At 38.6% G+C, this 25,726-nt stretch overlaps 1 protein-coding gene across 5 annotated transcripts in view; it reads right to left on the reverse strand.

The window, feature by feature from the left end:
* Positions 1-25,726, reverse strand: part of SPATS2L (spermatogenesis associated serine rich 2 like) — a 166,270-nt gene that overhangs the window by 31,617 nt on the left and 108,927 nt on the right. For 4 of the 5 annotated variants that reach the window (XM_068544694.1, XM_068544693.1, XM_068544695.1 and 1 more), the window contains 3 exons: positions 23,166-23,412; positions 5,410-5,616; positions 3,921-4,056 (listed from right to left, as the gene is read on the reverse strand). In XM_068544694.1, the coding sequence (XP_068400795.1) occupies positions 3,921-4,056; positions 5,410-5,616; positions 23,166-23,412 (590 nt within the window). The remainder of the gene's footprint in view (positions 1-3,920; positions 4,057-5,409; positions 5,617-23,165; positions 23,413-25,726) is intronic. The other variant, XM_068544697.1, reaches the window with a different exon arrangement.

Consider the following 25,726-nt stretch of genomic DNA (forward strand, 5'->3'; position numbering starts at 1 on the left):
TCCGGCCCCCATTACCCCAGCACACACCCTAACCCTCTGGCTTGTTACCATCTTCTGTCTTCTTTAGGAGTGCTTTTAATTAGACGTTAAATTGACAATAGCACCTAACAATTTTTACAGCTCTATTTTGGAATCCTTTCTCCCCCAGCATATGGAAAAACTATCAAGTATTACCCTCCTTCCTCAATGTTTTTTGAATTTAATGTTTTATTGCTCATTTGAAGCCGTCAACATCAACTTGGCCATGCACACACACAGATTTGTGGTGAGAAGCTAGACTAGTTTGCACACAAAGCAATTAAACCTGGCAGCTATGATTCGAAAGGATGAATATTTTCCAGTTGTGGTAGGGGCCAATCATATAGGAAAGAAACCAGCTGTTTCATGTTAGTTCCTGATGTGACTTTTCACATAGACGCTCATGTTGCAAAATTTATTTTCTGTGAAGACATACTGTGAGGGCATTGTGTCATCTTTGTTCCCCTCTTAAATCCCCAGTTCTTTCTGGAAAAATGAGAAGGAGTCATCTAATGGTCATTTGGCCCTGTGTAACTGTGTCCTGGTTAAGTGCCAACTCTGATATTATAATTTAGCTACTTAATGGTTTTCTTCAGTAACATATTGAGCAAAATATTCTTCACAGCCAGATTAGGAAGGACAAGCATTTCCTTCATTTCACTCAGATATCCGCTCACTCAGTACTGAGCATATGCAAACAAGGGCTTTCTCCCAACCTCACACAATCATCATTCCCATGAATTCCAGTGGGATCTGGGGGGAATTTAGTCACGCAGGATTCACCTCCTGAAGTTGGTGCTTTGGTAGCAAAGTGAATCTGGAGAATTTTTTTACCAAGAGTGTCTATATATCTAAACTACACGCACTGCCTATTGAGTGCTTAGGTGAGAGAATGGGGTGGCCCCGAGGAAAGGGAGGAGAACCTGCAGGGGGATGTATGCCACCTCCCTGTCGCCTGTGCACCAGATGAGTCAACATCTGCCTCAGAACCAGCACTCTTTCTGGAAATCTCCAGAGGACTCCACATCCTCCAAATCTGGATATACTTTACGATGTTACCCTGAGGTTTCCATTCTATTAAATGAATAGGGCTGTATTCAAAATTCTCTCTAGTGCCTAGAGTTTGTGATTTCACCACCACTGGGAAAGCTGCATTTTTTTAAGCATTTAAGCTGCCTTCTTCGATTCCGTGACCCGCTCTTTTTCAAGAGCGCCACAATCCCTAAAATCCATCCTTTGCTCCTCAGAAAATTAGAGAGAGGCTTAATTCAAGTACATCACGCTGTTGCCTGGGCTGCAGGCTTAATTGGAACAGAGGCAAAGTTTATCCCTCTGGCATAAATGCATGTAAATGGTTGATAAAAAATAGTTTTATTTTTAAGTTAGCATTTATGTAATTATTTGGGGATCATTTTAATGAAGGGTTAGGTCAGAAAACAAGTGGTGGTGTTTTCTCATTTTGCAGCAATAGAATATAGCTGATCTAAATTTTTTCTTCTTCAGTTTGGAGGAAAAGTTCCATTCTGTCAAGTAGGTGACTTTTAAACAGCCGTATTGCTTGGCAGGGCTCATTCAGAAGTGATCCTTCACATCAGTATAAAACACAAAATGAATTACAAGCAGAGACAAGATACACAACTTCCCTGGGTGCTGACCTTCCTGGCCTCACACTTCCAGCTCTTGAGGAGTAAAGCACTCAAAGAATCTGTTCTAAATCTCAAGATGTCTCGTGAGCCATGTGATGTTCATTTTACTAAGGAAATAAAATAAAATAAAAGTATTCAGAGCAGCTGGAGGAGAGAGGTAATTTGAGGTCATTGCTACACTTTGTCAATTAGTGTGTGAGTCACTCAGTTGGAAGGTATCATACAGGGGCCTCAGAGGAAGAGTTTATTCTAAAACGCCACACAAAAGGACAAGACAGAGTGGTCTTCTGTGAGCAGCTCACTAATGCCTCCAGACAGAGGCTGGCAAACTACGACCCCCATGAGCCAGAGATGGCCCACTGCCTCTCTGCATGATCTCTGGCTGCTTCCATGCCACCACAGCAGGCCTGAGTAGGTGCACTCAGACCTTACCCCGTAAAGCTCAAGATTTTTACTAGCTGGCCCTTTACAGGTGAAGTGGGCTGACTCTGGCTCTCGAGAACAGGCCTGGATGTTGAGTGTGCTTTTATATATTAGGGTAGCTTAAGGATAAATTGTAAAAGTCATGTAACTGTAAAATTTAAAAACCAATGATGATGATGATAATAATAACACCTTTTATTTGTATAGCATCTTTACCTTCTCCAAGTACTTTCAAACGCATTCTCGGAGTTTGCTTTGAACAATTAGTGAGGTTATAATCTGATCAAACAGAGAAGTGTTCCACGAAGGTTGAGATGGTGTGACTGGGTGGAGGGTAAATGATTCCTCACTGAATAACTGAAGGAGATGGCTTTCTTTCAAGTCCCTGGTGTCTTATGCACTCTTGGAATCTCACATTATATGTAGCAGATGGTTTAAAGTTCAAGAATTTTAGATTAGGTTAGCGCTCGGCGTAATCCTTAGTTTTACGCAACTCTACAATCAGCAAAAAAGCACATCAGTGTCAAGGAAAGGACTTAGAATGGGAAGAATATGCGGAAGATGTGATCAAATTCTAGAATCACAGGACGCCAATATAGGGAACGTGTTATGTGAGCCTGGGCATTCTGGACATGTGTTTTCTTTGTTCTGTATTTTCTTCTTTAACACCATGTTTTCTCCCGGGAACCATGGCTCTTCAAGTCTCAGTTCATGGAGTTCATGAACTAACTAACTCTGTGGTAGGCACATGACTCCGGCCTGGCTAGTGGGAAACCTCTGTTGCTCTAGCCACAGGGATTGGTTTACTGACAGATACATGACCCAACCCAGCCAATGGGAATTAGGCCTTTTGGACTTTTTGTTGGAACTACTGGAAACGAAGCCCTCTCTCAGATCACAGGGGCTAAAGATTATGAAAGCTTGGAGCTGCCAGCGTGTCATCTTGGCTGCTACATGGAGACAGTACCTAAGAATGAAACCAAGAATAAGAAGAACCAGGAGATTGTGGGAGACATTGCAAGAGGAAAGGAGGCAGAGACAGAAAAATTGAATCCTGATAACATATTGGGCTTAGAACCAAATTTGCCTAAAGGAATCTCCTGGAATTTTCATGTACATCAGTCAATAAATCCTCTTTTCTCATTAACTAGTGTGACTTGAGTTTCTGTCACTTGAAAGTGAAAGCGTCCTGATGGATACACTGGTAACATTTTTCTGCTGATAATAACTTAACCTTTTTACTAAGAGGTATTTCATTCCAGTTGTGGACATGAGCAAAAGCATAGGGCTGAAAGAAATGTCTCCCATCAAAATCCGTTGCAGAGCAGGGCAGGGCAGGACCAAAACCACACTGGTGTACCATTTCTTAATTCCAGTCTTAAAGATACCCAAGAATGGGGTTCTATCACTAAGCTTATGTAAGACGTTTCTCAGTTTTGTTAAGGGAGTTTTTCTTATTTTATGATGATATCAGGCTGGAAAGTGTTTTCTTCTGAGTAGCATTCATGATGTTAACCTTCCAAAGATTTGTCAAAACTATCATTTTTGACGTTTTGTTCTTTGTTGAGGTTGTGTTCTACATCATTCATATACTTTTGGGCCAACTTCAAACTCCAATGAATTATGTCTATCGGGTTTCTCTTTATTCCAACATTTTCTCATCTTTTTTATTCCCAAGATATATGCATCTGTCTGCAGGGCTTAAGAAAATCTGCTGAAGTGTTGTTCTGTGATGTTTATGGATTAAATAAACAACATTTTCCATCTGATGTCTCTACCTATAGGAATAGCTGAAGTGCCATAAATTTATAGTTTCTAAGTCAAATTACTCACCAGTTGTGTAATTCAGCAAAGGCAGCTTTGATCTTCTTCACTGAACTATCCACTTCCTCCTTGATCATGACGCGATATCTAGTTAGAGACACAGTGCAGCGTTGCAAATCCTTCACCGATTTCTCAATATTTGGGCCTAAAATTAACGTCAAGAGAAAGCATGTTAAAGCGAGCACTTTATTTTTTCATTTTTGAGCTAAACAACAACAACAAAAGCAACTAACTCACCCCCTTCCAATAAAAAGAGAGAGATTTGTCTTTTGTTTTTCAATGGAAAAAAAAGTTCCTTTAAGAGAATGTTTATAACCCAGACTGGGTGGTTGTGTGGCCCCTGAGACAGCTGGGATCTCACCAGTGGGCTCTCTGGATGGGCCATCTGGGGCACATGTGTCTCCTCTGCCCTTTGGAAAGGGGCTCTGATCATTATGTTCTATTGCAAACTGTAGTTTCTTAGAATCTGATACGTCTAAAGACCATTTGTGCTGCTGGCTCTCTCTATAGACACCACTCTGCATGGTTTAAAGCCAGCAGGGCTTTTGGAAGAGGAAAATGACAGAGAGGTTGAGAGAGGTACAAATGAGCTAGAGAGAGGACAGAGCATCGCTGCCAGGTACCTGGCTCTGGCCCCATCAGTCCTGAGCCAGGCCTGTAATTATAGCAGCAGCACTTAAAGCAGCTCTGTGGGTGCCAATCTTGCCTGATTTCCTGAAACTGTCGCTAGGGTTTACAGACAGTGCAGAGCAAACAGGCAAACTGTACTTATCCCAACAAGGGCATGTTTCTTAGAAGAAAGAAATCTCTCTCAAGAAAAGTGAGAAGGTATAATCAAACCCAAGCCAAGGAAATCAGATGCAACTGAGGCTGAACGAGAAGAGTATTATTTAATCTTCTGGCAGTCAGAAAGGAAGTGATTTAGCCCCTTTCATTTTTAATACCAGTTATGTGTAAAGTATATCAAAGCTCAAAAAGTGATAAAAATATAATGTGTCAAATATAAAACCCTCTTTCAGTGTATACTGTCTGCAAGTCCTAATACAGAACTGAATTTACGTGAGGAAGGTCATATCAGAAGAAGACACAGCAGCCTCTAAACTCATCTTCATTCAGTGCAAGTTCAGCACTTACAAACTCACATATTGGGGAAACATTCAGCCTTCACATTGCTAAAAGAGTTCCTGCATTAACATTTGCTTTATAGGATGTAAGGGGAGAAAGTATTTGTGGTGCAAATTTATCCATGCCTACAAAGAGAAGAACGGCCACAGAGGGGCAGAAAAAGGGGACATAATTCCACTTAAACATTCAAGACCTTTAATTAACAATGAAGGAATCACATCCGGCTTTCAATCTATGTGGCTCACAGAAAGAAATGCAATTTCATGTGTATCTCTCTTCACTAAGCAGCATCTTTTGGAAAGTTCTGTCATTCGGGTACTCCTCTGTGTGTACAAAATATGTTGAATCATTTGTGCAAAAGAAATCACTTTACCTCTTTTCTTTGCCAACTCATCTGGCTTTATTTCAAGATGAGCTGCAGGGGCATTGGACTTAACAGGAGAAGTTTTTGCCTTAGGCTTGCTTGGGTTACAAGGCTGCTCAGCTGACCAGTGTAGGCCATCTGACCCCTCTGGTGTTCCATGTATAGGTTTGGGGTTCCCATCTAAGGATAGTTTCTGTTGCAGTGGTCTGTTGCCTTCTGTAAGAAAACACCAAATAATGACTGTGAAGTGATAAACTAAAAACACTGATGATAAAGTGATGGGGGATGCCGCGATTTTTGTTTTTGTTTACATGTTGGCAATAGTGCCTTTCACTGCAAAGTCAAGAAACTGTTTTAATAGATGCCCCAGGAGATGAAAGGATATACTGGAAAGAACCTTGTACTTGGAGTTACAAGAGCTGGGTGGGTGTTTTGGCTCCAGTAATTACTTGCAGAGTGACCCCAGACGAGCCACTTATCTCTGAGCCTTAGTTTCCTCACCCATAACCACCCAGGAAGGTCATTAGGAGCCTTACATGAGGTGAACAGTTTGTTTTCCCCCATTCAGTAAAGGCTTAGGCATCTTTAAGTATGATTTCATATTGAGGCTATAAAAACATAGCCCTCCCATCTCCAAGTGCTACATCAATGTCTTGTGGTATTTTATTCAGAATTAATGAAGGCAAAAGAGTGACTGGAGATAGGGCAAGAATGTAGTCACAACAGGTTCTATGATCATTTCATGTAATTTATGGAAGGATTAAATCAGGAAACATCATCACAGTAACTCAACTATATTTAAAATCTAGGGAGTCAGATTCTCTCTGGAGCTTTAACAGATGTGGCAATAAATTAAGCAGCGCATTGCTTTCGGCGTCTTTTAAAGGTAGGTTCCTATTTAGTTATTGCTGGAGTGAATTAAATGGCACCTTAGTGGCCTGAAAAGGAAATGTATCACCATTAACATCTTACTCACAACCAGAGAGTTTTGGGTGTGAGAAAAGGGGAAGCCGGCATGCTTTTGCAGGTCAGGTTCTTAGAGAAAGCTGGGTGTAGTGGAAAGAGTGCAGGTTTGGGACCTTCTGATCTTCCCGATGTCTGGATGACCCTGTAGGAATGACTGCACTTCTCTAGCCAACTGCAGCTTATACCCCAAACAGAGCACAATGTCATCTCTGTGACGCCCAGCCCCCTTTCAGATAGTCACCCTGCCTCACTTCTCTCTACTCCGTGGTGCCTCGTAAAAACTTAGTGCATTATACTCTAACACAGGGTTTCCATGTCTGTCCCTTCCTTGCAGAGGCTATGACACGCTTGAAGGCAGGTGCTAAAATCATATTCGTTTTTGAAGCTCCAGTACTTGTGTCTAGCTCAATAGCTATCTGTAGAAGTGTGACTGAATTAAAGTACTCTTAAAATGATTTCATAGGAAAAAAACAAGAAACAAAGAATACCTTTCCTGACACTGTCACAAACATTACAGAGACTACACTTGGAAAGTACAAAAGAATACGATCTGGTCCTCTTCAATTTGATTTTAGACATTTGCCCATTTATGATGGGTAAATTTGACTTTAGTTGAATCCATCATTTACTACCTATATATCAAAAAGGCACAGTATATGTTTTTATGGGCTGAACACTGAGTGCCCTTTAAAATTTACTTAAAGGGAAGTTACAGCATCCAATGAAATGTTCAGCCCAGGTGGTGAACAAAGTAAATAAGTACTGAAAACATCATTTCCTCCAGTAATAAAACATTTAAATGGTAGTATACAATTTTATCTTTAGTTATACTAAAGTTTGGAACTTCCCTGTAGAGCAGTAGTTGTCAAACTTTAGTGTGCATGAGTTTTCCCCTAGTACTTACTGCAAATGCAAATTCCCCAACACCTCCTCCAGAGATTTCGATTCAGAAGTAGATCCAGGATTCAACTTCCTAGGTATTTCTGTTGGGGTGGAGATGGGTGGTACCTAGGTAGTACCACCCACCAGGAGAAACTCTACTGTGAAAGATGAAAAAGTAATTTTTTTTTTTTTTTGGCTGTGCCCCGTGGCATGTGGAATCTTAGTTCCCTGACCAGGCATTGAAGCTGTGCCCCACTGCAGTGGAAACGTGCAGTCTTAACCACTGGACCATCAGGGAAGTCTCGAAAAACTAATTTTATGATGAATCTATAAATGTTTTGTTAAAAGTAATTAAGTATAGGCTGGTTCCACCTCACTCCCTCTCTAAATCATAGCTGAGATTCAGGCTTGATGAAATATTATAAATTGAGAATCTAAAATACAGCTCATTGTACATAGTATAGTAAATTACTGTTATTCTTGAAAGTAAGGGGATTTCTATTATAGCCTAGTGGAAATTATGACCTTAGAACAGAGGAAAATATTATTCTGTTGAATGCAAAAGCATTTTAAATGGAAGACAAGCACGCCAATGAGCTTGGGCTCGTTAACCTAGAGCTGAAAATATTTTGTTTGTGTATCAGAGAACTGATATGTGGGTTACTGGTTCATTTCATCATTCATCCAAAAACTATTTATTGAGAAATTTGAGTAGTAGTATTTTTTTAGGTCCTGAAAAGCTGTCTCATTGATGAGGTCATTGAATGCTGGAAAGATCTGAATTCTCAAAGACTACTTGGATATATTTGCACACTGGCTGTACAGATCGGTCTCCAAATATAGTAAAACTCTAGGACTCTTTCAGATGAAAATTGGTGGAGAGTTATAGAACCATAATAGAATTAGGTTCATCTTGACCACAAATCCGGATATTTCTAGCAACAGAATAACCAGAGTTCAGAGATATTTCTAGCAACAGAATAACCAGAGTTCTTTCCTGGATACAGTGATTTTCCTCTAACATTATGGGCTAGAAGTACCATCAGTTTTCTACCTTTCTGGAATCCACTTGTAAACTTCAATAGACTATAGTTGACTTGGAGTTGATTCATATCACTGTGCATTAAGGTAGCCACTAGCCACATGTGGCTGTTGAACACTTGAAATATGGCTTGTCTGAATCAAGTAAGTGTAAATTACACACTGAAATTTGAAGACTCAGTACAAAAAAAGAAGAATTAAAAATATTCCTTTGATAATTAAAAAAAAATTGATCACGTGTCAAAATGATTTTGGGAATGTTGTTAGATAAGATATATTACTCAATTTAATTCACCTGCTTCTTTTTTACTTTTTTAATGTGTCTACTAGAAAATTTAAAATTACATATATAGCTCACATTATATTTCTATTGAAAACCACTAATATACACCAAAAGAAGCACGAGATTGTTGGTCTCTCTAGACTAAGAGAGTATTGATTTTAGTGAAACCTTAAAATATCCTCTGCAATTTCTACATGAGAAAAGTAGAGACAGTGATGTATTATCTTGTTCATCATTACATGCTTGGTGCCTTGTGAGTATATGATGAATACTGAATGGATGCATGAATGATTGAATCAGCATTACTTTGGTACTGTGCACGCCTGGGGCCTTTCCAATTATAGGGAGCCTAGTTTGATATGAGTCTCTGGCTGTGTCTTTATCCTATAGTCATCAAATACTTGAACCAAAGTAGCTACATCTTGGAAAGAAAAGTTCTCTCTGGAAACACCCAATCTGCCCAGATTTCAATAAAAATTGTATACATTCTAATTTAATCCTTGTCCATGTATTTAAAAAATTGCTCCTAGAAGCTTATGTGTTTTTGAATCTATTACCTAAGCCTTCCTTTTATTAAAAATACTTATCAAATCCCAATAATATTTATATAACTTCTTGAGTATGGTTCCGGTTTCTGATTCAATTTAACTCAACAGACCTGTATGGAGTGCCCACTCACTATGTGCTTGTCTTGGCTAATTCACAGGAGGTAAACGGGAGGAGGTAAACGGGACATAGTCTCTCTGCCCTTAACAACTAGTATATAAAATTGAAAAAGTAATATAAGACTCCAGCATGATAAATCTGAGTTGACCTTTCCCCACTGTACTGTCTTGGCACCTTTGTTGAAAATCAATTGACTGTATATATGTATTCTATTTCTGAACTCTATTCTATTCCACTGATCTGTTTCTCCTCACCCCGATACCACACCACCTTATTTACTAATTACTATATAATGAGTCTTAATATCAGGTAATGAATGTCCTCCAACTTTGCTCTTCTTTTTCAAGACTGTTTCAAGATCTTAGGCCCTTTGCATTTCAATATGTGTATTTCTACAAAAAAAATCTGATGAGATTTTGCATTGAATCTATAAATCAATTTAGAGGTAACTGATATCTTAACAATCTTGCATCTTTTGATCACTGAACGTGATATATCTTCCCATTTTTTTAGGTTTTCTTTAATTTGTCTCAGCATTGTTTTAAAGTTTTTAGTGTCTTGTGCATCTTTAGTTAAATTTATTCCTAGGTATTTTAGATGACATGCAAAATGTCACTGCATATAACTTTTTTTAAATTTCATTTCCCAACTGCTGGTTGCTAGAATGCAGAAATACAAATTAACTTTTTTTTTTTTTTTTAAAACTACTACTTTTTTTTTTAATGATATTCTTGTCTGCTTACATTCTTTTTATGTATGTATGTATGTATGTATGTATGTATGGCTGTGTTGGGTCTTCGTTTCTGTGCGAGGGCTTTCTCTAGTTGTGGCAAGTGGGGGCCACTCTTCATCGTGGTGCACGGGCCTCTCACTATCACGGCCTCTCTCGTTGCGGAGCACAGGCTCAAGACGCGCAGGCTCAGTAGTTGTGGCTCACGGGCCGAGTTGCTCCGCGGCATGTGGGATCTTCCCAGACCAGGGCTCGAACCCGCGTCCCCTGCATTGGCAGGCAGATTCTCAACCACTGCGCCACCAGGGAAGCCCCAAATTAACTTTTTATATATTTGAACTTGAACCTAAAACACCTTGCTACTTTCCTTATTCGTTTTTTGTTTTGTTTTGTTTTGTAGCTTTCTTAAAATTTTCTACATGGGCAATAATGACATCTGTAAATGAAGTTTAATTTCTTCCTTTCCAATCTTTCCTTGCCTTATTGGGCTGGGTAGGAATCCTAGTACGTTGTCAAATAATCATCCTTGCATTGTTCTTGATCTTAGGAAAACTGCATTCAATATTTTATTATCAAGTATTATATTAGCTGTATAGTATATTTTTCATATGTTTATCAGTAAATTCTCTTATATTCTGGGAGTTTTTATTTTGTCAAGTGATTTGAGATGATCATGCTGTTGTTCTCTTTGATTTGTTAATGCAGTAAATTACATTGATTGGTTTTTAAATGCTAAATCAATATTGCATTCCTGGAAAAAAGTACCCTGGTCATGGTGTATTATCTTGGGTTTATATATTGCTTACTTCAGTTTGCTAATATTTTGTTGAGGATTTTGCTCTTTTACTCATGAGCAATATGGTTCCTAAATTTTTCTTGTAATGATTTTTGTCAGGTTTTGATAAGGTTATGCTGGCCTCATTAAAAGAGCTGAAAAGTGCTCCCTTCCTTCTACTTCTAAACGATTTCAGAAAATAAAAATATGTTTAAGATTGCTATTATTGGGCTTCCCTGGTGGCGCAGTGGTTGAGAATCTGCCTGCCAATGCAGGGGACACGGGTTCGAGTCCTGGTCTGGGAAGATCCCACATGCTGCGGAGCAACTAGGCCCGTGAGCCACAACTACTGAGCCTGCGCGTCTGGAGCCTGTGCTCCGCAACAAGAGAGGCCACGATAGTGAGAGGCCCGCGCACTGCGATGAAGAGTGGCCCCCACTTGCCACAACTAGAGAAAGCCCTCGCACAGAAACGAAGACCCAACACAGCCATAAATAAATAAATAAATAAATAAATAAATAAAGACTAAAAAAAAAAAAAAAAAGATTGCTATTATTTCTTTCTTAAATGTTTTTAAGAGTTCACTGGTGAAGCAATCTGGGCCTGTAATTTTAATTACCAATTGCTTTGATAGGTTTCGGGTTATTCAAATTTTCTATTTCTTACGTACATTTTAGTAATTCGTATTTTTTTAAGAAATTTGTCCATTTCACTTTTTGGCATAAAGTTGCTTATAATATCCTGTTTGTTGTTAGTCTTTAAATGAATGAGGGGTCAGTGTCAATTTCATTACCGATATTGGTAATTGGGTTATTGTATTTTCATTATGATGTAGTTCAAAATATTTTCTAGTATCTCTTGTGAATTTTTTTCTTTGACCAATGGATTATTTATTGATTTTTATTTATTTATTTTGGCCGCACAGTGTAGCTTGAGGGATCTTAGTTCCCTAACCAGGGATTGAACCTGGGCCCTCAGCAATGAAAGCCGGAGTCCTAAGCACTGGGCCGCCAGGGAATTCCTGACCAATGAATTATTTAGAAGGCTGATTAACTTCTGAATTTTTGGAAATTTTCTAGATATCTTATTGCTATTAATTGTTAATTTACTTCTATTTTTGGTCAAAGAGCATACTCTAAAGATTTCAATACTTAAATTTTGCTTTGAAACTTATTTTATGGTCCAGTGATTGGTCTATTTTGGTGAAAATGCCATGTGCTCTTGAAGTTGTTGGGTGTAGTGTACCACAAATGTCAATTAGGTCAAGTTGGTTGATAATATTGTTCAAATCTTTTACACTCTTACTGATTTTTAATATACTTGCTCTATCAGTTGCGAAGAAAATGGTGATAAAACCCATAACTATTGTGGATTTCTCCCTTTCTTTAGTTCTATCAATTGCTGCTGCATGGGTCTGGAAGCTTTGTTGTTAGGTGCATGTAAAGTTAGGGTTGTTATGTCTTACAAGGAATTGATCAATTTATTATTATGAAAAGATACTAATTATCTCTGGTAATATTCCTTGTATTGAAATCTTCTTTGGTGTTAATATAGCCTCACCAACTTTATTATGCTTACCTTTTGGATAGTATATCTTTTCCTTTCTCCTTTAACTTTTGGCCTGTCTCTCTTTCTACGTAAAGTGCATCTCTTGTAATCAGCATATAGTTGGGTCTTGCTACTTTATCCAGGCTGCCAATCTCTGCATTTTAATTCGAGTTTTTAGTCCATCTCCATTTAATGTAATTTTTGGTATTAACTGGATTATGTTTACCATTTTGAGTTGTGTCTATTCTTTATTTCTTTGATCTTTTTCCTTACTTCTTTTAGGTGAATTTGTTTTCAAGTAATAGTTAGTCTTATCTTTTTTTGTGATACCTCTTCATTCTTTGTCTTTGGAGACTGTTCCAAGGATTACAGTATGTATCATTAATTTATTACAGTGTCCTTTGAATCAATATTATACTGCCTTATATATAATGTAACAACCATACAATAGTATAATTCCACTTACCCACTCCTATCAATTGTATATTTATAGTCATATATTTTACCTCTACATTTGTTGTAAACCTCACAATACATTGTTACTGTTTTTGCTTTACACAGTCAATTGTTTTTTTTAAAAAAATAAGAGGAAAAAAACCTTTTCTTTTTATCCATATATTTACCATTTTCAGTAGTTTTCATTTCTTCCAGCAGATCCAAATTTCAATTTGGTATCATTTACTTTCAGCCTAAAGAATATCTTTCAGCTTGTTTTGTAGTGCAAGTCTGCTGTTGATGAATTCTTTCAGCTTTTGTTTATCTGAAATTATCTTAGCTTTATCGTCCTTTTTGAAGGATATTTTCACTAGATATACAATTCTGTATTGGCAGTTATGCCCATTACATTACAGATTTCATTCTAGAGTTTTCTGGCCCATATTGTTTCTGATGAGAAGTCAACCTTTATTCTTTTTGTTGTTTCCTGTTTGCAATGTGTCTTTTTTTCCCCTGGCTGCTTTTAAGATTTTTGTCTTCACTTTTGACTTTCAGCAGTTTGACTATGATATGCTTTGGTGTGATTTTCTATCGTTTACTCTGCTTGGATTTTGCTGAGCTTTTTGGATATGTGGGTTGTTGTTTTATGCTGAGTTTGGAAAAACTGTGGCCATTGTTTCTTCATAAGCGGCCTCCCTCCATTCTCTTCTTTCTTTCTTCTGAGATTCCTATTGCATATCTGTGAGACTGCTTGATACTCTCCCTTCAGTCACCGAGGCTCTGCTTTTTGTTGCTGTTTTGTTTTTTCTTTTAATCTTTTTCTCTGTTCTTCAGTTTGTTTATTTTTATTTTTAATTAACTAATTAATTAATCTTAGTTCCCTGACCAGGGATCGAACCCATGCCCCATGCAGTGGAAGCATGGAGTCTTAACCACTGGACCTCCAGGGAAGTCCCTGTTCTTCAGTTTGGATGATTTCTTCTGACCTGTCTTCAAGTTCACTGATCCTTTAGTCTTTATTGTCCAAATTGCTGCCAAAGGCATCTGATGACTTTCAAAAAAATTCAGTTTTTGTACTTTTTAGTTCTAGGATTTCCATTTTATTCTTATTATCTCTCCTAAAATTCTCCTCTCTTCACCTTTTTTTGGTAAAATTTTAAAACATATTTATAATCCTTATCTGCTGATTCCAACATCTGGGTTGTCTATGGGTCTGCTTCTTATGACTAATCTTTTCCTTCACTATAGGTCACATTTTCTTCTTCCCATGTCTAGTAATTTTTTAAACTGGATACTGAATATTGTGGATGACACATTGAGAAACATTGGATTTTGTTATTTTCCTCTAAAGAGTTTTGTATTTTGTTCTAATAAGTCATTAAAATACCTGCATATCACTCTCTGCTCCCCCCACCCTGCCTTTTGCCTTGAAGGCAAATGTTAGGCATCTTATAAAACAAGCTGGAATGGAAGTAGGTAAGGGGATAGTAGACTGTTCCTTAAAATACCTTTATTTAATTACCCTGTTTTATATTTCTTTTCTTCAGTTTGCCCCACATCCTATCTGCTGACTCCAAATCCAGAGTTTCCCCATTTTCTGACAGGCAGTCAGCCTCCTCCCTCCCAAAGCTCTCTCCCTCTGAATTCTATGCTGCAGCTTCCCATACTCTGCTTCATCAGTCAATCCTCTTCCACCTTCTTTCCTTCCTCTAGAAATTGAGGCCCTCTTTTCCCTTTTCTTCATTATTGTGGATTTCTATATTTAAAAATCCTTTACTATAATTCAGTGGGGTTTATGATGAAGAAGATATAAATTCATGCCTTTCTTTTTCTTAAAAAATTCTTGATATGCTTTGCCAAATTATTTTCCAGTCACTTGGACCCACTGACATTCAGCTGTAATGCATGCAATTGTTCTCACACTTAACTCTTGCCAATACTGAGAACTATCAATTTTCCAGTTACTAAATCTCAGTATCAACTTACATATTGGACTTGTCCTTGACTTGATTTATTTTACAGAGCAAAACATGAACTGTGGTGGTTGTTTTCTGTTAACAGCACCAGAGAAAACAAATCTTCCTTTTGGGAGAAATATGTGAACTTAGATTCAAAGATTTTCATAATATATGTACAGCCATGTATGTGTTCAATTTGAAAGTTTCTGAAAACTCCTTTTTCTCTTTAGCTTCTACTTTTTAGTGAAAGCCTCATGTACTTAAAAGTAGACTGAAGGAAGTATATGCAGAATTCAAATCTAAATTTAAAGGATGTCTTAAATACAGAGTAGTTCTAAAACAATTATTTTAACCCATTGAGTTAAGATGATTTCATAGTCTCCTATACAAATGTAATTTCAGTAAATCACATCATTTGATGACAATTAACTTAGTATTGTAAAGTAGTTCTATCTAGAAAAAACCGATAAACAAAAACTAATTTTGTTGTTATAAAATAATGCCTAAAATTGCTAATATCTTTGTTACTTAAAGCATTACCATTCTCTTAAAAGTATGAATACTTAAGTGAATTCAATAGTGTTTTATGATAACCAATAATAAAGTAATTGGTAGTTCTTTAATCATTGATCTTAGTGTTCTTAAATACTCACGAAAGAAGAAATGTAAATTAAACATCTTAAAAATGTTCCATCTTTCTACTAATCAGTTTTACAAATAAAAACAATGAGATTAGTGCAATCTTTCTGGACAGCAATATATTAAGCACTTAAAAAATATCCATATCCTTTGAGCTCAATAATTCCACTTCTAAGAAAATATGCCAAGGAAATAATCATAATTGTTCATAAGGATTTATATACAAGAAATGTTTGCTACAGCATCATTTATAATAGCAAACAAATGGAAACAATGCACATGGACAACATTTTGGGAATAATTAAAATAAACATGGCAAATTGCAGCCATTAAGGTCACGTTTTTAAAGAACATACAATGACGAGGTAATGTTTATAATGTCATGTTAAGTAAAAAGCAGAATACAAAAGTTCACCCGCTATATAATATTTGTAAAAACAACCCCTATATATCTGTGCATTTAAAACATTCTGAAATGGAATTTAACAGTGTTTTTTTCTGGGAGGTAGAATATTTTTCCCTTAAACCTTACTGCATTTTTCATATCTCTCCAATTAATATAAATGCCTTTTAAAACCAGAAATACAAAATCCATAATTATCTTTAAAAAGCAGCACAGCAACTTAAACTTTTAAATTAACCTACACTTATCCACATATTTTATCATTAATAATTCAATACAACCGTGAAAAAGGCTTGTTTGAGTTCCTATCATGTCCAGTTATTGTTCTAGAAGCCAAAAACACAACAGTGGTGAAAGACATTTGTGGTTCCCATCTTTATAGAACTTGCAGTCTCATAGGAAGACATATAAATCAAACCACCCACAAACAAATGTAGAATTACAGCTGTGTTAAGTGTTATGAAAGAAAAGTACACAGTATATGAAAACCTCAATTGGAGTATTTGACTTAGGGATATCAAGAATGAATTCTCCATGGAAGTAACAACTAAGCTCACCTGAAATTGCATGAAAAACTAATCAGATGAAGAGGGCAGGCAAGTACATTCCAGGCAGAGACAGTATTTGAGGCAGTTATCAAGTTATTGTCTCTCAACTCCAAATCCACTCTTCTTTGCCCTACTCTGTGATACTGGAGCTGGACCCTGTAAACAATTCTCTTTTGCCAACTGGCAGAATGTTAGCTTTGTCAGTAGAGGGCAACAAAGGGGCCCCGCAAGCCGATGAAGACAGAAATACACTTCCCGTCTAGGTTCTGGTCCTTCATTGTTATTATTATTCACCACAGGAGCCAGCAGCCATGCAGAGGAGCTCCAGCTGCACTCTCATGCCATGTTCCCTGGCTCCCCCGCCCTGATAGTGGCTTTGCGCAGTTCCAGTCTATCTACACTCTATGGCAATGGTGGGCTTCTTCTACAGAACAGCTTGGGCCAGGCCCTATGCCAAGATTTCTTGCCACCGCAAGGCGGCATGTGTGTTCGTTCCTCTGGGTAGACACACACCTTGTTTGATGAGGTCAGTCTCAGTTTTAGACTGGGGGACTCTCCCAGCCCTAGTTCCTTTATTGTCCAGCCTTCCTGGAGATAGTAACTGCTCTCTTGACACGTCTAGACCCCTGAGGGTCCTTACTTACCCCTTTCAGTAGTTAGCTACCTCCTACAGTTTTAGTTAGCAATTCTTCCTATTACATTCCTCCCATCCAAATAACCAGTGTGGCTTCTGTCTCCTGACTTGAACCTGACTGCTATACACGGCCAGTACATGGGACTAAGAGGAGACCAGTACGGCTGAAGCAGAGAGCAAGAATGAACATGCTGTGCAATGAGGCTGGAACGGGACACGGGGGCCAGAATATGCTGGGCTTGCAGGAGAGGGTAAGACTTTTGGTCTTTATCTTAAGAGTTCAAATATGTGTTATCTGAAAAGATTACAGGATAGAGAATGATTTAGAGGGGAACAGAGTGAATGCCAGGAGATTAATGAGTGGACACCTAGAGCAGCAGAGGCCCCCAAGAAAACTCTTTTCACATTACAATTATTGTACACCTTAATTTGCATTTTTCATCATCCTTCTATCTCTACATGACAGGCTAATTAACAGAAATTCAGAGGAACCAATAACTTTGGAACAGAGACCAAAACAGGTTTATTCAGAAGACATAATGTCAGTCAGTTCTGCCTTTTCATAACTTCTTTATCAAATACAGATAGACTTTATTATTTTATTCACGTTCTATAAGACTTGATCAGCTCAGAGGGCATAAAAGCTGGAAACTTTCTAATTGGAAACCAATCTTTTAGTTTAATTTACATTGTCTTTACAAGGTCCCATACGTCATTAATACCTTTACAGGTTTATTTACATTAAAAGATAATAGATAAAAAAGTCGATGGATTAATAAGCTGTCAATGACACAAGGTAGGCATGTTAACTTGATTTGTTTCGCAGACTTAATTCTCTGAAAAACAGGCTTAATTCTCATAGCATTTTGATAGAACCATTTAGATCTTTGTTCAAAATTAAGAAAAAAAAAGGGAAGGCCTTTTATTCTTTGCAAGGAGTGCATTCCATTTAATTAAGTCTGTTTTTAACTGAAACTGCCGTAACAAGGTTTGAGTGGGAAGTTACGAAGGTATCAGCTATTCAGAGATGAGTAGGTTTGTGGTTTTGCTGTAAGGATGCAGCAAAAGTAGTTTTCAAATGAGAAAGAGAAGGGAGAGGGCTCTGGATTTCACCGTACCCAGGTAACAGAAAAACACCCGAGGGGTTTTAATGTCCTGTGTCCTCGGGTCGATACATCCTATGTCTGTCTCCATCTCTTTCTGCTTTATCACACACACAGAAGGGAAGCAGAGGCCTAAGCCATTGAAAACACAATGTAAGGCCACCTCTAATACTACCTGAACAGTTCAGACACAGTGCTGCTGGAAGCACATGTTGAGACTGAACAACACACAACTACAAGCGAGAGTTAACACCAAGGATCTGATGCCAAAATAATAGAGCGAGAATAATGATAAATGTGCTCTAAACTATAAGCTTCAAAACGTCTGTTCACATGACAGTACTTAATGTCAGCTATATATACTAATAAAGTACTATATCTTTAATTAAAAACCAATGGTTATAACTCTACAAGGGCTTCAGCTAAAATAATCCTTAATTAAAGTTTAAATAAAACATTGGCTGTTCAGACCAAGATAGCGTGATGTGAGAGAATGTGAACAGGGGGCATCCTCAGCCTCAATGTCTCAGCGTCCATGTCTCCTCTTCATTCACTCATGTCACATATGGCCTTATCTGAAGTTGCTACCCACACTTCCCTTCCTGCCCCAGTCTTTCTCCTACTTGCTGCCTTCACAACATCTACTATAATCTGTAATCATTCAGCTGTATTCTGCTTTACTATGCATCTCTCCATGAGGGCAAAAACTTTTAAATTTTGTTTACTTCCTCTAGAAGAATTCCTGGCGCATGTTAGATGCTTAAAATATTTCCTGGATAGATAAAGAAATGATTTGAGGGTTGACTTTGTGCCAGATGCTGTGCTGATCACTTTATGTATCTCATTTACTGCTCACCACAATCTTGTAAAGTAGAATATTTTGTAGGTGAAGATAGAGACACAGAGTGGTTAGCTTGTCCAGGGTCACACACCTAGTAAGTGACAAGGCCAAGATTTGAATCCAAACGTGTTTAATGCTAAAGTCCTGGTTCTTAGCTATGATATTATGTTGCTTCCAGCTGAGAGCTGGCACGGCTGAAATCCTGGAATATACACGTTTGGCTTTTCTATTAATGTTCTCGGCAAGCTGCTTTCTTGTTGATCTTTTCTAATCCTCTGGTCCAATATAGGGTTTAGAAAAGCAGGGGAGATAATCTTGTAGCTAGGGCCAACAACAGCATTAAAAAATCTGCTTGGAAATCCTATAGGGAACCTCACACCATAAAAATATTGTAAAACAGTCTGTTGTTGTTGTTGCTTTTTAATAAGAAGCACAAGTGAAGGACAAGCAGCCAACATTCTAAAATAACAGGACCTTTTCTCTCACATTTGGTTCAGTTCACCTAGAGAATGAGAAAGCAGGTCTGTGCCAGAGGCATGCCAAACACAGAATCTGCACTGCAAAGGTAAAACGACGGAGCTGCTCTTGTCCTCCAGTACAGGGCAGACGGCGAAGTCTGGTTTGTGGAGGTCAGTGAACACTGCCTGGGGCCTTCTGTTTGAGACAAGTAACAGGTAACAGAAGAGCTGGCTTCCCAGGACGCTTGACAAGATGAGAGGATATAAAGGAAGCCTGCTGGGAAGAGAAGCTGAAGACAAGGAAAGCCCCGCCCCCAAGTTTATCTCAACGGAGCCAGTTGGTGGCCCATAATCCTGCTCCTTTCCTATTGGATGGGAATTGTGTCCAGAGGGAGAAAGACAACACAGGAATCTGAATTCCTATTCTGGCCCGTACGGTGATAAGCACCTATACATTTCAGCAATCTGAGCCTTAAGAAAAATACAGCAGGGGCAACATTTAAGATGACCGAACCCTAAGGTTATAACGTGCTTTAGTCATTTAGATGGAGCCTTAGAAATAAAAATGATCCTTGGCATTACATTTGGTAAAGCTAAATCTTGATCTACTCCTTGTCTGAGTTTGTACTTGGACGCAGATGATCTTGATTGGATTATGTAAAAGATCTAATTTGAGCTGTTATTAAAAATTCTGAAATACAGAAAAAACTACTCCAAGGCTTAAAAAAGTAATTTTGTACTAAGTTTAAATCAAACTCCCCAACTTCAAAGCTATATGCTGACATGCAGTGTTGTCCCACTCGACAGTACTATATTTACAGCCTGAAACGATGATGCTTTGGGTGGTTATTTTTCATGTGGGAAGTCACACTAACACCCTGGAACCACCTGCATATATCTTAAAGCTAACTTTTCTCCTACCAGAAAATGATCCTTTTAAAAACTTTTAAAAAGAGAGATCTTGAATGTCAAGGTGTTATAAAAAGATAAAACATGCATTCCACATGTTCACAGCCTGCTGCCCAGCTGGGCATTCAGAGCAGGCTTTCCTGAGGCAGTTTCATTATTGGAGAGCTTGATAGATGCTCTACCACTAGCAGACTGGAGATTTCTTTTAGGCTCATACTTCGAACTCACTCAAGTACAGAATATTATATAGCTTTGTTATGATTACTTTTTCCTAATTTTTCAATTATACATCTTTTAGGAGTAAGGGAGCCTGTGGTTTTAGCAATAACTCTCTAACATGTGCATAAAATTGCATCGATTTGAGTCAGGCTTCTGCTAACCAAAGAGAGTTACCCCCGGGTGTGGGTCTTCTCAGTTTCTTGACGCAAGGGCCTTGGTTTCCTCAGCTATAAAGTGAGGGGAGTAAGGAATCATTCCCATCCTTTCAAGTTCCAAAGGTCTACTCAAAATGGGGTGCGGAATGCCCAAGACCCAACACTCATCTGTGAAATATCTAGCAGAGGTCTCAGGATTTCTGATAGACTGAATAAGCATTTCAGAGTCATTTGACAGTTGTGGCATCAACTTCCTGATGAACCTTCATTATCTTTGGGAAGGAAAATTTAACTAGTTATAAATTCGTTTTAAAATTTATGATCACAATAAGTGAGCTGCTGATGAATGGTCAACCAGGAGGATTCCCTTCCTTTTGCAAAAACATCTAATAACCTTCCATTATCATCATTTTATTCTTTAACAGAAAAATTTACATGAGTGATAGATTTGTATTATTAGTTATTAACAAACAATACTGACATACCTCGATGCCTTCATGCTAAGCTTATAAAACCAAAGGGATATTGGGATGGCTCTTTGTGCAATAAAGTATTCTTCACCAAAAGTTTCATGATAGGGTTCACAAAAGCCCCCTGGTACAGAGAACTCGTCTGATGGGTACTTAACTTTCAAGGCAGCTATCCACTGTGAAATGAAGCGGTTCAATACTGCATTTGCTCTAAGGTCATATACTTGATAGAGTTAGTGAAATTGTTTTAGGAAGAAGATATAAATTATAAGTAAATGAACAACTATATGTGCTGGGCTTTTAGTGTATGATTGATATCACAACAGCAACTTGAGTAATTAGATTTTGAAATAATTGGTGTGAAGGCAAATCACAAGCAAAGTTGGGAATGTGCCACTCGATTATTTAATTTCTTTCTCCTGCCCTGACTATAAATCAAAACATTCTCAAAATTGTAGGCAGAGGAAAAGCTGAATTAAAAGATTACTGGAAAATCCAGATTCTAAATAGAAGTAGGTTATTTTCGTTGTTTGTTTTTAAGAAATCATTGTGTAGTAAGGATTATCTGAATTATAGCACTATTAATAGTGTTGTTAGGTAATGTGTTTATGGAAGAAAATTAGAGCTTTGTGAGCAATTAAAAAACTTCCTTGTGTGTCATATGGTGTCAGTTATTTAATGCTTCCTCATGGTATCCCTGATTCAATACTGGTTACCATGTGATTTTTCTGTTTGCACTTGTCTTTTCTGCTAGACTAAACTCTTCTCAAGTAGGGTCCCTGTCTTATTCATCCTTGGTTTTTCTTAGGAGGCATTTTGAAAAACAGGGCACTTTTAAAATTTATCTAAATGATTGTGTATGGGTGGGTGTTGGGGGCAGGATGCTAAATGACTCACAGTCACAGGAATCCCACACAACGAAGAACTGCCCTGTGACCTGAACTTTCTCACATCCTCCTAGACACATGACATGTAAACCCAAGTATTTTTTGTACAGTTTTCCTATGGACTTCCAGGGTTTACTTGGATTTCTAGGGTTCAACTACTGTGGAAATTAAGAGAAAATTATACTCTTTGGTGTTCAGAACTTTACCAAGAGTTTTTCACCATTTGGAAAATCCCGTGGCCAATCACATGGGCAGTCACATTATTTGAGTTGACAATCAGCACTTGTCAGTCTGTATTTGTAGCAGCTGAATTCACAGTGATCCCACGTCTACATAAAAATATACTTATTTAGTTCTTACTTCACATATCACATATAAAGAAACAGTGTTCATGTTACCCAGTTGACTACTGTTTCCCTTCTTTTAAGTGCAAAGTGATTCATTATAATTGGGTGTGAACATCTGGCCACTTTATTAGGCCTTCTATTTTAGCTGTTCTTGAACTTCTTATGTTTTTATATTATTGACATTTTGTTTCTAGGTAGATTATATTATCTATGAATTTAATTTAGTATTTGATATAAAAATGGAGCATTGGGTCAGACAGTATTGAAGACCACTGATCTAGTAGATTCCTGTACAGCTGTCTCATTTTGCAGAAAAGAAATGGGACACTAGAGATGAAATGATGCCCCCAAGGTCATACAGTTGATTAAGTAGTCTTTTGTTGAGTAATGAATATACAGCTATAGCACAAGTAATTAACATTCCAGATTCTAACACCCTGGGATATATATTCTATCACATAATACAAAATACCAGGAGTTAAAATAACTTGGCCTACACTTTAATAACATTTCCTTTGGTCACCAATTATCCCTCCCTTATCCCAGCAAAAGTGTCTACAAAGAAAATTTCTTTAAACTGGAATTTCCTTTTTCCTGATGATCCCAATACAGACTAGAACTATACTTTTTAGATAAAAAAAACCCTCTGACTTAGTGCAGGGCTAGATTGCACACTTCTTCTTTAGCCTTGTCACCTTCCTCCCCGCCTCCACCATCCTGCGAGAAGACCGCTTGAATCTGTGGACACCATAAAAGAACAATCTCTCCCTTCCAACAACATCAACAGTAGCAATGACTGTCCCCGTGGGTCCCTTGGCATCCTTTTCTTCTATGTCTTCCTAAGCAACTTTACTTAAGAATAACTGACCTGTGACCCCGCGGAGTGCCTTTGAAGGTTCCTCGAGTATTGAGATCTTTTTCTCACGGGGGGCGAGGGCTGGTTTTTCACTGGCAGAATCAGTGGACGAGCTATCCTTCTCACAGCCATTCACGTGGCCATTCTGTATCTCTGGCGGCGGTGGCTGCACTGGCCCTGCTTCGGGCCTCTCTGCCTTGTCTTTAGCATCTTTGTTGCCTTGATGCTGCTTGGACTTGCTTCTTTTTCTCTTATTGTTCTAGAATGAGAAACAAATGAGAAGATAAGATTATTCAGCTCACACCCTTGAAATAGAAGGTGAACCCGAGAGACCAAAATAAGATATGTTACCCCTTTTTTTGTTTTCTGGCTCTTCTAATAGAATGGGTGAAAACACCTATGCCTTTATTAACTACCCAAGTTAATGTAAATATCTTCTTTCCTACAATGAGCTGTATAAACTTTTACCTCGTAAGCATAGTAAACAAAAAGTTTTCTTTAAAAGGAAAACAGCAGCAGGAAATGGCTTCAATAGCTGACACGTTATTTGAGCACCTTGAGTTGCTACATATCTGAATGGTCATACAGTAGAGTCTTGTGATAACTGCCCTGGAAGAACTTGAATTCAGCTATTGTGCTATTGGAGAAGAGGTCTCATTTCCTAAAGAGACGATGGTTGGGGTGGGGGGGCCTCAGGGAGGACACTAAGATTCTGATCCTCTGGTGGGGGGAGGAGAGGCAGGGGGAGGCCTGGTACAAAAGAGGCAGGCAAGTCCCTGCAAAAGGAGGAAGTAGAGTCAGATCCCCAAAGTCCAGGTTGGGTCTAGGAAAAGGCACCAACCAACCAGGAGATCCCTGGCTTGCTGTCACTGTCCGGGAATCATCCCCATGAATACTTAAGCTGGAGTGGACAACTGCTACAAAGGAACGCCGAACCCACGTGGGTCCACCTGGATTCGCATCGTGCAGCTAGCTGTATCTGGATCTCTCGGCTGCTACCTGAACGGCATTACAAGACTTCAATTACATTTAATTCAAAATAACACAACCCTGCATTCTAGATAATTGAAAATGTTTAGACCTTGGTGCAGGCCTCAGCCAATGAGAACAGACATGGGGCCCATCAGGGCAGACCCTGTCCCACCTGTTGCATCAGTGTCCCACCAGCTAAACATCAGCCCGGCTTTGTTCTTCGACACATTTGGAAAAGAAGTAAAAAGAAACAGTTTTCTCTTGATTCTCCTCCCCACTCTCCTTCTTTTCCTTTGAAGCCACGATCATGCCCCTGAGTAAGGGCTCCTCCAGGGGAGAGAAGTGCACTGACTGAGTGAAGGAAGGCCCAGGGGCACTTATTCCCACACAAGCCCTGCGTCTCCCGGGCTGGGGAGAGTTTTCCCACTGAACCTCTAAGAGGGAGGCTTAGTAATGAGTTGGGTCTGCAGCTGCCATCTACTCTATTTTTCACATCAGAGAAATTTCATACCCAAACCACACATCTGAAATTCTTCCAGGTAAGTATAAATACTGCCTTTCAATCACCTGCAAATTGTCTTCATCTCACATAGAAGCCTGGGAAGCTATGATTAAAGACAAGCAGAGATTGTCAAAGACGGTGGCATACAAAGGTTAAAAATATTTTTCATAATTCTTCCTATTCTCCATGAAGCTAGGAGGAGAAAAAGGAGGAAAGGATCATTCCAGTAATTTCAGTAATCTTGGGATTTTAGGAAAGCAGTACTGCTTTTTTGTGTTTGTTTAAAACCTGTGCCACAGGCCTGTGATCTTCCCTCAGTGGGAAGGGTATATCCTGGGATTCCCAAAACACAAGGCTTCTCTGGGAATAGTGGGAATGGGCAGGGCAGTTACTTTGAAAAGAGAAGCGGACTTTTTGTGAAAGTCACGAAACAGGTTACAGGCCAAGAACAAGAAGGAAGCAGCACCTCACTGGAGCTAGTGAGTGCCTGTAAACACTCACAAGACCAGAAAGGCATGTTCTGGAGACAGAGGCCAGTGTGTGCGCTGCATACCTCATGTGTGCCCAGAAGTCGAGACTGTGTGACTAGACAAGAAAGCAAAATAACTTCAGAGGGGCAGAGTAAAATCTCCGCTCTGTTCTCAAGGAGCAGTCAGTCTGTCAGGGTTCGAAAGAAGGGAAAACAGGTCCCTTACTTACTATGGCTTTAAGGCGCTTTCTTTTTTTTCTTCCTTTATTAAATATCTAGCTTATTAGAACTCAGGAAAAAAGTATCTCGGGGCAGCCCTGGACAGATTCTCTCAGCTGGAAAAACATGTGAAAATATACTTAGGGCTTTTCAAGTATCTTTAAAACACTCCTTAATTTTTTCCTTTGTGCTACAGGATACGTTCAGGCAAGTTAATGTCTAGAATCCTTTGAATTCTCCGGTTGGGCTCGCCTTAATATTTAAAAAGAAAACTCTGGGATTTCTAAAGCACACCTGGTGGTTAAAAACACTTGAACAGAAAACAAGGGCATTAGTAGGGAGGGTGGCTGGTAATGTAAGAGAGTCGTGAATCTGGAAGCTTCCTGGGTGTACATATTAACATATTTGAAA

The sequence above is a fragment of the Eschrichtius robustus genome, chromosome 5 (genome assembly GCF_028021215.1).
Source record: "Eschrichtius robustus isolate mEscRob2 chromosome 5, mEscRob2.pri, whole genome shotgun sequence".
NCBI lineage: Eukaryota > Metazoa > Chordata > Mammalia > Artiodactyla > Eschrichtiidae > Eschrichtius > Eschrichtius robustus.